This window comes from Rhinopithecus bieti, unplaced genomic scaffold (genome assembly GCF_001698545.2).
Source record: "Rhinopithecus bieti isolate Rb0 unplaced genomic scaffold, ASM169854v2 scaffold_5019, whole genome shotgun sequence".
NCBI lineage: Eukaryota > Metazoa > Chordata > Mammalia > Primates > Cercopithecidae > Rhinopithecus > Rhinopithecus bieti.
Genome location: NW_016804585.1, coordinates 805,417 through 816,017, shown reverse-complemented (window position 1 = coordinate 816,017; position 10,601 = coordinate 805,417). Strand labels below are relative to the sequence as shown.

The window sequence follows — 10,601 nt, the reverse complement described above, 5'->3', positions numbered from 1 at the left end:
TTTTGTAGAGACAGGGTCTCACTATGTTGCCCAAGCTGGTCTTGAACTCCTGGGTTTAAGTGATCCTCCTGCCTCAGCCTCCCAAAGTGCTAGGATTATGGGCTTGAGCCACCATGCCCAGCGTGATTGTTGCTTTTGAAAGAACACCCTGACTGTCATGTGGAAATCACACTGGTGGCAGGTAGGGATGGATCGGAGAGAGGAAGCTGACAGACCAGGTAGGAGGCTGGGAACATATGAAGGTGGTTTGGACTAGTGTGGTCACAGGGGAGTCACAGAGAAGTGGATCACTCAGAAAATGCTCTGGAATTGTAGCTGATGGGACTGGCTGAGATGAATGAGGGGTGGGAGAAAGAGGCACCAGTGGTGAGTCCTATATTTTTGCCTTGAAAACTTGGTTGCGTGGGCCAGTCGCGGTGGCTCACGCCTATAATCCCAGCACTTTAGGAGGCTGAGGCAGGCGGATCACCTGAGGTTGGGAGTTCAAGACCAGCCTGACCAACATGGAGAAACCCCGTCTCTACTAAAAATACAAAATTAGCTGGGTGTGGTGGCCTGTAAGCCCAGCTGCTAGGGAGTCTGAGGCAGGAGAATTGCTTGAACTCAGGAGGCAGAGGTTGTGGTGAGCCAGAGAGCACGCCATTGCACTCCAGCCTGGGCAACAAGAGCGAAACTCCATCTCAACAAAAAAAAAAGAAAAGAAAACTTTGGTGGGTGGCTGGGCAGTGGCACACACCTGTAATCCCAGCACTTTGGGAGGCCAAGGTGGGTGGATCACTTGAGGTTAGGAGTTTGAGATCAGCCTGGCCAACATGGTGAAACCTCGTCTCCATTAAAAATACAAAAATTAGCTGGGTGTGGTGGCCTGTGCCTGTAATCCCAGCTACTCAGGAGGCGGAGGCAGGAGGATCACTTGAACCTGGGAGGCAGAGGTTGCAGTGAGCCAAGATTGTGCCACTGCACTCCAGCTTTGGCAACAGAGCGAGAAAACCTGGGTGGATGAGAGGACCATTTTTCTGAGATGCAGAAGATTGAGGCAGAAACAGATGTGAATGCAGAAGATTGAGGGCCCAGGCATAGCTATTTGAGTGTATGATGTCTTCTGGAACTCAGGCTATCATTTGAGCCTAACACTAGGCTCTCTGCGCCCTATACTCTTAGTAGTACTGGTAAATATTGGTTGTGTGAACAGTGCATGCTGTCTGCAGGGGACAGACCTGGGTTAGGGGACCAGTGCCCTCACTAGTAATTATTCTGGGACTGTTCTACCTCCATCTTCTACCTTACAGGATTAGAATTAAACGTGATCTATTTATGCCACCTGGAACATGTATGAACTAAAACATCCCCTCTTCTGAGTTCCAGGCATTATGTGACATGTCGTGAGGTTGGCATCTTTTCCTCTTACCCACATTTTCTTTCTTTTTTTTTTTTTTTTTTGGCAGAGCCTTGCTCTGTTGCCCAGGCTGGAGTGCCATTGCGCCTTGCAACCTCCACCTCCTGATTCAAGCTAGTCTCCTGCCTCAGCCTCCCGAGTAGCTGGGATTACAGGAGTGCACCACCACGCCTGGCTAATTTTTGTATTTTTAGTAGAGACAGCGTTTCACCATGTTGGCCAGGCTGGTCTCGAACCCCTGACCTCAGGTGATCTGCCCGCCTCGGCCTCCCAAAGTGCTGGGATTACAAGCAAGCATGAGCCACTGTACCCAGCCACCCACATTTTCAAAGTCTCTCCAAAACAGCCCTGCTCCTGGCAGCACTGAGGGGTCATCCCCTCTCCCCTCCCTCAGCCCTTCCACAGCCTCAAAGAAAACAGAATGGAGAACAGCAGACAGGTTGATTCAGAGACTTTATCGGCTTTTTTTCCACCCAGCAGTTTCTGCAATGACAACCGAGCCTGTACAATACACATGGTTCACTCTGTTAAAGCTGCAGGGCAAGGGGAGGGGGCTGGGGGTCCCTGGGCAGGCATCAAGGTTAGGGGTGAGCAGCAGCAAAGACTGGGCCAGTGTGTCCCAGTATTCGACCCAGAGGGTGGTGGCAGCTGGAGTTCCAAGGCTGCTGGAAGGGGTCAGGAGGAAGGCTAGGAAGCTGGGTGCTGCAGGGAGAGGAGAGTGCATCAGCAGTAGCAGGGAGGGGGCAAGGAACAGGAGGGGGGCCATGGGACACTGTCAGGGCAAGAGGGCATGGGACACAGCGCCTACCTATGTTCACAGAGGATTTCTGCCACAGGAACAAGACAGATCACTGTATAAAAGGGTCTGTACAACATTACCTATGATACAATGTTCACATATGATACAAGGCTCTTTCCCTCTTTGAGTTTTAAAAAATAAATGTACAATTCCAGAACTTTGGGTAAAAAATATATACACCCTCATAGCAGGAACAGCAGCTGCTTTTGCTACTGCTGTTGCTGCCTCTTCAAAAGGGAAAGAGGTGGTGCCAGAAAGAAGGGTGAGGCTGTGCCAGGAAACCTCACCCAGTAGCTGCCAGGAGCCCCTGCACCCCTCAGGCCTTGAGGCTGGTGATGGGAGGGAGGGGAGCAGAGGTAATAAAGGCCTTGCCAGAGTCCGGTGGCGCCTTTACAGTCTCCGCCATCCCCCTCCCCCACTTTGGGGCTGCCTGCCCCAGGTATAGGGATCCACCCCACCCCAGCTCTACGGGGAGGACAAAGGAGGAGTCAAGACAGGGAGAGGGACAGAGACCATGTTGTTGGTGTCAGACACATGAGTCAGAAGGGGGATGCCAACTCCCTCCTTAGCAGTTAGATACCCCAAAAAGCAGGAATGTGGGCAGCAGACACCCCTAGCTCCTGATACTGCTCTAACCCAGCCCACTGCAAGGCAGGGGGAGGGTCCTCTAGGCAGCTGAGGCCTGTGTTTCCCTGAGCATCTTTTACCCTCTCATCAGAGTCCATTCCCGGACCTTCAGGAGGCCTGAGTGGGGGACTTGCAAGGGCTGATGGGTAACCCCTCCTACCTGCTGCCACTCCCTGCCCTGAAAAGCAGCTTGGCTCACCAGCCTGGGCATGCAGGGCAGCATGAGGAGCTGAGCAGAGAGTGTGGGGGTGGAGAAAGCACCCCGTACCATCCAGGGGAAGAGTAGACAAGGGTAGCACCAAACAGAAGGACCCCTCCCCAGTACACCCAACATCCGCCCTCAATTACCAGATGCACTCCTGCTCCCTAAAAGGAGACACACACACACACACACACACACACACACACAGCAACATAATATTCCTTGGGGTCCCAGCCCTGACCAGGAAGAAGCTGGACAGGTGGTGGAGAAGAAGGCTGCCAATCCCTCCCACAATCCCACTCTGCAAGACAGAAGGGTGGGTGGCATTCTTTCCCGCTGGGAAGAGGAAGCTGGAAGCTCCATCCCCAGAACAGATCTCGATGGGAGGTGATAGAGGAAGGAGCTTTCTGCCCCCTTTCTCAGAGGGGACAGGAACCAGCAAAGTGTAGTTTTGGCTTGAAGGAGCAATGGGGAGAGGACTTCAGCAGGATGAACAGACTTATGGGTCCAGGGGTAAATCCATCCAACTCTTTCCCGTGGAGCAGGAATTTGCTCCACAGGAAAGATGTCAGATGTTGGTTGAGACATCGTGCAAAGTGCTTGAGTGCCAGGTGCCCAAGGATCTGGCGGGTCTGACTGGAGCCTCCACTCTTACTGACTATTCGCTTCCAGCTTGTAGGAGAGCTCAAAGAGGAGGTTCTGGTTATCGATGACCTGAAACTGGCGCACATAGGCCTTGGTCTGCAGGTGATGGGGGGATGCCTCCATGTCCAAGCCTAGTGGGTAAAGAGGGAGAGGCAGTCAGGTTCCCAGCCTCCCTTTTTCCTCTACACACACACCGGGCAGAGGATCAGGCTGTGGACTGAGACAGATGTTGGGCAAGAAGGCCTCTGCAGAGGCAAGGAGAGAATGGGGAACCAGCAAGTGTATGGAAATACACATTTGGACAGGGAGTTCTGCCCTGAACCCTCCCATTCAGTCAAAGCTCTACCTGTACTGCTTTCAGTACCCTGGGTACTCACAAAGGGGCCGGCTCCGGTATTTGCGGATTGTTCTCACTTTTTCGGCCACTGAATGCTGGGAGATGACAAGGAATGAGCCCTGAAAGGGGCACAGAAAGAAGCTCCCCCTCTTATGCTCCCCCTCCGCCATTCTCCAACTCTGCTTTACTCCCTCCAGTCTCCAATTCTGGAGGGTCTCTGAAGGACCAAAGGAGTGGGTGTAACAGAGTGCCAGGTGAGGGGGAGGTGGAGTTGCCCCCAAGCTGCCTGTCAGCTCTGCCACCCGTGGGTGGGTTGCCACAGTGATGCCACCAGGGAGACAGTCAAGTCTGTTAGGCAAGCTGGGCACTTGGAGGAAGGCTGCTATTTTTGGGAGGTGATGAGAGAGGGAGAGGATACAAGCCCCTCACTTGTGGGACTAGAGGTTTGCAGTGCCACTCACTCACCAGCTTCTCAATGTTCACCAAACCATCTACAAGGGTCTTACTCCCTTCGTGCAGAAAAGTCAGATCTAGGAGATGTGGAGAGAATCCAATGTGAGGAAAGGATAAGAGAGGCGGTCCAAAGGGGCCACTGCACCTGAGGACCCGGCTCTTCCCCAGAACCCACTCTGTCTGGGGTGGGGGGCTCCTCTCCAGGCAGATACTCAGGGCTGAGTCGAGAGGGGGCTGGAAGTCTGAAGCGGGATATAGGAGAAGGGAAGCATGGGTGGAAGCGGCACAGCTTGGGAGTTACTCTTTCACCTTTGAGGATCAGAGGCACGAAGGGAATCACAGGGGGCTTCATTTTGGAGATCACTTCTCGGTAGCTTTTGTGGTTCCTGCAGGGATCCTAGTATTCCACAGGAGAGAGATCAAGGGACAGACTGGCCAATGTGTCCCAAAGATGTCCCCAGCTTCCTCCCTCACCCCCTGCCCTGTATACATTCCTGATCAGATAGGAGTACTGGGGGCTTTCTAATGGTGTGGTGGGGAGGGGCCTGACTACTCCCCTTTACTTCAAGAAACACAGGGGCGCAATCCTTCCACCCTCCCCCTCCAGCATGGTAAGGAGGGTAGGGGTCGCACGCGCGCACTAAACACCTTGAAAGGAAAGCTTGAGGAAGGGGGTTTATGCGAACAGAGGGTTTCTGGGCTCTAAGTCCAAGAGCAGAAGAAAGAGCCAAACCCACTCACCGTCAGGTTCTCAAATTTGCGGAACAAGTTCTTGAATTTCCCTGGCAGCTTCTGCAGAGTTGGAAGGAAGGAGAAGGGATATTAAGAGTGGAGCTCCCTGGGTTACATGGGAGCCTCGGATTAATTCTCCCTGTTGGAGGAGGGCAAAAGGGCCTGCATGGCTTGTAGGGGGCTGGGAAGCTGGTGGGTGGGGAAACGAAGTCAGGCCTTGGCTAAGTCTAGAAGCTTGAAACAGACCAGGGGAATTCATTATTCTGGGGAAGGCCAGGTCTCTCTTATGTAGGTGCTTTGTACAAAGATGGCCCCACTGACTATGGCTGAAAATCAGCCCAACTCCCACAGCCAAGTCTGCGACCTGACCTGGCCAAGGGCTGCCTGCTGCGACTCAGGCGGGATCCTGGCTTTTCACTAATTTGCACAAAGACAGGGTCCGTTAGCCAAGCTGTGAGCCCTGGGGTTGCGTATGCCAGAAGAGGGCGCCTCTCTCCAATTGGCACAAAGACTCCCACAAGGCCAGCGGCCATCCCGAGAGGACGCAATTCGGGAAGCCCGGGATGCCCAGATCCCCAGGTAGGAACGGGAGGGGTCTCATCACCTCCCAGGTGAGTCGAAGGCGACTGACAGCAGCGTTGTCCAGCCCCATGACCACAGCATAGAAAGACAGCAGGTCCTGGTTCTGCTTGCAGCTGCGGGGGTGGGAGGCGGGGTCAGGGGCGGGCGGTGGCGCGGGCCTCGGGCCTCGGGCCTGGGCTCCCCCTCCCGCCGACGGCCGCACTCACAGGGCGGCGATCTTGATGAACTTCTTGAGCAGCTGCGCGCGCTTGCCCAGGGCCTCGCAGAGCAGCACTTCGGTGGCCACCCAGTGCGTGACCTCGCTGCAGCGCTGCAGCAGCAGCTCCAGGTTGGCCGTCTCCCGGCGGCCACGCTCCCCGTGGAACACGTAGTCCACGAACTCCAGCTGCACCCACGGCAGCGGAGAGGTGGCCAGGGCGCCCGGGAGTGAGGGGAGTGGGTGGGAAGATGGCAGTGCAAGGCGATGAGGAGCAAAAGGCAGGAGGGGAGGGGCGGAAGGGGTAGAAAATAGAAAAATAGAAGGGACAGGAGGCGGCAAAGATGCGGAAAAAGAAAACAACCAGCATTAATAATATTTCACCAGCTACTGAGCACTTACTAGGTGCCAGGCAAGCACTCACGGCTGACATCCTCAAGACAACCATCTGCTAGGCATTATTGTCTCTGCCTTATTTTATTTCTTTAATAGTGAATATTTTAAAAACACAAATCCTGGGTCAGGTTCTGTGTAAGCAGCACTTGGGCCCTGGGCCACTCTGCTCTGGGGTCTCTCTCTTTGCGATTTTTTTCAGATGGGGGAACAAAGAGAGGTTACAGCCATGCGTTACCCAAGGGCTTGCTGCAAGTGAGCCTTGAACCAGGACCTTGTGCTGCGAACACCGTCTCCCAATGGCACATTTCTCCCTCCAGCCCCCCAGCACAGCGCCAGCCTCGGTCCCCACCTCGTGCACACATCGGAACAGCTCCCAGTGGAAAGCAGTTAGGTGGTTGGCAACATCCTCAGGCTCCACTCGGTGGATCTCCGTGTCTCCAGGGGAGACCTGGATCTCCTCGGGGAGGGGCACCTGGTGGCAGGCAGGGGTATAGGAGCTGGGCTCCTGGTGGCACGGTGAGGGATTGCTCACAGCCCCCCTCAGCCCTCCATTCCAGCCAAGGCCTTGGAAAGTTCTTACCAGAGCCTCATAGCTGTCCCGGGTACAGGCAAACAGGTGGCTATTGATGCCCAGTGTGGTGAAAACACAGTCCTCAGTGGGCTGGAGAAGGACCTTCTCTGCAGGAGAAAGAGCTGCTCATCCTCAGCCCCTGCTGCCTGGAACCTCACACACACCCCACACTTGGCTCTGTCCTATCCAAAAACTCCTCACCCCACACTGACACATTGTAGACTAATGGAACTCATATTATCACCAGTTTATTCCATATTTATCTGGAATTGGTCAAATGATGATTTCTTTTGCACTTATAACTTTTTTCTACTCCCTTTCTTTCAAAGCTTTTCTCTTACTCTGTTGTCCTTGTGACTCTGGGAAGGCTGAAATTTTTTCCTACCGTAGAGGAAAACAAAGCTTCAGTGACATTGCTGGCTTTCTGCCTTCCCACTCATCCTGTGTCTTTAGCCTGAGAAATGTGGCATCCTTACATACACCGGGAGGTTAAAGGACCAGAACACAATCCACAGGTGAGTGAGGGGCAGCACCCAGGTCAGAACCTGAGGCCTAGACCAGGGCATCCCAAACTTTTTTTTTTTTTTTTTGAGACAGGGTTTTGCTCTTGTTGCCCAGACTGGAGCACAGTGTCACGATCTTGGCTCAATGCAACCTCCACCTCCGCGGTTCAAGTAATACTCCTGCCTCAGCCTCCCAAGTAGCTGGGATTACAGGTGCACGCCACCATGCCCAGCTAGTGCCTCCCATTTAGTAGTCCTAGGGGTCTTGTTGAAATGCTGATTTGAACAACACCAGCAGGTCTGGGGTGGGGTCTCATATGCTGCATCTCTTTTAGAGACAGAGTCTTGTTATGTTGCCCAGGATGGAGCACAGTGCCTATTCACAGGTGCAATCATAATGTACTACCTTGGATTCCTGGGCTCAAGCAATCCTCCTGAGTAGCTGGGACCGCAGGTTTGCACCACTGCACCTAGCAAGATGTTGCATCCTAACAAGCTCCCAGGCGATGCACATGAGGCTTGTCCCAGGACCATACTTTGAATAGCAAGGGCCTAGAATTCAGTCTCTTCCCCTCCCACAGGGCACTGAGCTTGTGAGTTTCTCCTCTCGGAGCATCAGCCCAGTTCTTCCTGACCCTCACCTCCTGAGGAGGCCACAGCTACCAGGATGAGGGAATCCTCACGCCCCGCGGGCTCCTCTGAATATTGAAGTTTCTCCGTCACAGAACCCAGAATGTCCTGCACAGATGCTGAAAGGCGGCTGCGTATGGTCACATAAGAGTGGTCAGGCATGTATACACGGCAGAAGACTGGACGGAAACAGGAAAATGGCTTTCAACAGAGGGCAGAGTGGCAGCAGCTGGTACAGTTTCCTCCAGGGTGCCACTGTTCCCCACCTCTGAAGAAGGTCCTGTGAAAGGGGCTGGTTCTGCCACCCAGGGAGATGCCACTGAGGGTGCCCAAGACCCAGAGACATGTCCCCCTGAACCACTCAGGACACCCTGCCCCTCCTAATGCCCACACTCACTCTCATCAGAGCCCCGGAAGGCCACGCGGGTCTGCAGACAGGAGTCTATCCGGCGGAAGTGGCGGAAGAGTGGCTTCACCTGCTTGCTGGGTGGCTGACTCTCCTCTGGAATCCTGGCATGGACACAGCTGGGCATCAGCACGCCCTGCCAGGCATATGGACAACCAACACCAAGCAGGCAACATCAAGCAAGAATATCAGAATTGGGTCAAGGATGCACCAGCAACAGTTTCAGAAGGTGGTTAAGGGGGTCAGAAGAGAGGACAATGAGCAGGATGAGATAATTGTCCAAGTAACCCTAATCAAATGCCATCTTTTCCATGAATTCTTCTCTGGTCCACCCCACGCACCAGGAAGGTCACTTTCTTGTCTCAACTACTATAGAACATTGGGATAATGTTTATGTTCACCTCTTATCTCTTCTATGAGATTGAGAGCTTTTGAGGACTGGGATTTGGTTCCTACTGAATATTTTTTCATCCTCCAGGGCCTAGCACACTGCTTGGCACATGGTAGGTAGTAGGTCATCAGCCATTTGCTGAATTTTGCTGAAAAGAACTTCACAGTCTGGGAAGGAGATAGACAGGCATCCAGCTACTTCTAAAGCCCGGCAGGAGGCGTTGATGATGTAACAAAGGTACCAGGAGAGTTCTGCTGGTGTGGGGGAAGGAGAAAGCTATTCCTAAAAGGAAGATCTAGGAAGTTTTCATCAAGAAGATAGCATTTGACCTGGGCCTTGGAGGAGAGCAGGAAGAGAAGGAGGTGGAGGCCAGGTGCAGTGGCTCACGCCTATAATCCCAGCACTTTGGGAGGGATTGGGAGGCCGAGGTGGGCAGATCACTTGAGGCCAGGAGTTCAAGACCAGCCTAGCCAACATGGTGAAACCCCGTCTCTACTAAAAATATATAAATTAGCCAGGGCTTGGTGGTGTGCACCTGTAATCCCAGCTACTTGGGAGGCTGAGGCAGAAGAATCGCTTGAACCCAGGAGGCAGAGGTTGCAGTGAGCCGAGATCACACCATTGCACTCCAGCCTGGCGACAGAGCAAGACTCCATCTCAAAAAAAAAAAGAAAAAAAAAATGTCCAGGTGCAGAGGCTCACGCCTGTAATCTCAGCACTTTGGGAGGCCGAGGCGGGTGGATCATGAGGTCAGGAGATCTAGACCATCCCGGCTAACACAGTGAAACCCCATCTCTACTAAAAAAAAAATACAAAAAATTAGCCAGGCATGGTGGCAGGCGCCGTAGTCCCAGCTACTCAGGTGGTTGAGGCAGGAGAATGGTGTGAACCCAGGAGGCGGAGCTTGCAGTGAGCCGAGATCGCGCCACTGCACTCCAGCCTGGCGGACAGAGCAAGACTCCGTCTCAGAAAAAAAAAAAAAAAAAAGAGAGAGAGAAGGGGGTGGGAGGAGGGCATTCTGGCATTCTGGCATTCTGGGGTGGACAATATAACCGACCGTGGGAAGTTGGAGAGTGCAGGAGTTGAGGTGTTATGGATGGATGGGATGTAGATGAGATGGGAAGGAACAGCAGAAGGCAGAAAGGGAAGGGTATCAAATGCTGGGATGTTTCACTTTCTCTTGGAAGCATGGGGAGCAGGGATGCCTTTGGAATAGGAGCATGAAAGATCTCTCTAGTGTCAGCACAGAGAAGGGAGAGAAGGATGCTAGACCACAAGCTGAGGCCTCCCTAATTGTGGTGCTGGGGACAGAGAAGACAGAAACTAAAAGGGCAGAATGGATGGATGGACGGATGGATGGATGGATGGATGGATGGATGCAGTGGTGTCCTGAAGCTGGTTCACACTGGCTCACAAGAGCATATTGTTAAGTTCTGGGGAATTTTGCCAACTGTTTTTTAAAGAGCCATTAAAATATAAATAAATACATATATCTCCATATATAAATATATATGTTTTAAACTTATATTCAGGCCAGGTATGGTGGCTCACACTTAGAATCCCAACACTTTGGAAGGCCGAGGCGGGAGGATTGCTGGAGCCCAGCCTGGACAACATAATGAAACCCTGTCTCTATTGAAAAATAATAATACAAATTAATAAATCATACATAAAATTTGTAATCAAATAAGTTATTACAAAAAAAGTAGTTTCCTTCCTGTTTCACTTTTTTTTT

The 10,601-nt window shown here is 52.7% G+C and overlaps 1 protein-coding gene and 1 long non-coding RNA gene across 3 annotated transcripts in view; one reads left to right on the top strand and one right to left on the bottom strand.

Annotated features, from left to right (window-relative positions):
* Positions 1-1,832: 1,832 nt before the first annotated feature.
* RAPGEFL1 (Rap guanine nucleotide exchange factor like 1) overlaps positions 1,833-10,601 on the bottom strand; it is an 18,600-nt gene continuing 9,831 nt past the window's right edge. The window contains exons 5-16 of one of the 2 annotated variants that reach the window (XR_001884930.1): positions 8,467-8,579; positions 8,081-8,248; positions 6,946-7,043; positions 6,715-6,837; positions 5,980-6,158; positions 5,796-5,886; positions 5,201-5,251; positions 4,769-4,856; positions 4,472-4,536; positions 4,047-4,101; positions 2,205-3,800; positions 1,837-2,098 (exon numbers count right to left, since the gene is read on the bottom strand). Coding sequence is in view for 1 of the 2 variants with exons in the window: in XM_017869286.1 (XP_017724775.1) it covers positions 3,676-3,800; positions 4,047-4,101; positions 4,472-4,536; positions 4,769-4,856; positions 5,201-5,251; positions 5,796-5,886; positions 5,980-6,158; positions 6,715-6,837; positions 6,946-7,043; positions 8,081-8,248; positions 8,467-8,579 (1,156 nt within the window). In the remaining variant the exon portion in view is untranslated. Of the gene's footprint in view, positions 3,801-4,046; positions 4,102-4,471; positions 4,537-4,768; positions 4,857-5,200; positions 5,252-5,795; positions 5,887-5,979; positions 6,159-6,714; positions 6,838-6,945; positions 7,044-8,080; positions 8,249-8,466; positions 8,580-10,601 lie in introns of both variants that reach the window. The other variant, XM_017869286.1, reaches the window with a different exon arrangement.
* LOC108527802 (uncharacterized) lies at positions 6,673-8,107 on the top strand. The gene is made up of 3 exons (XR_001884931.1): positions 6,673-6,751; positions 7,266-7,451; positions 8,021-8,107. It is a non-coding gene; the product is annotated as an uncharacterized LOC108527802 (long non-coding RNA).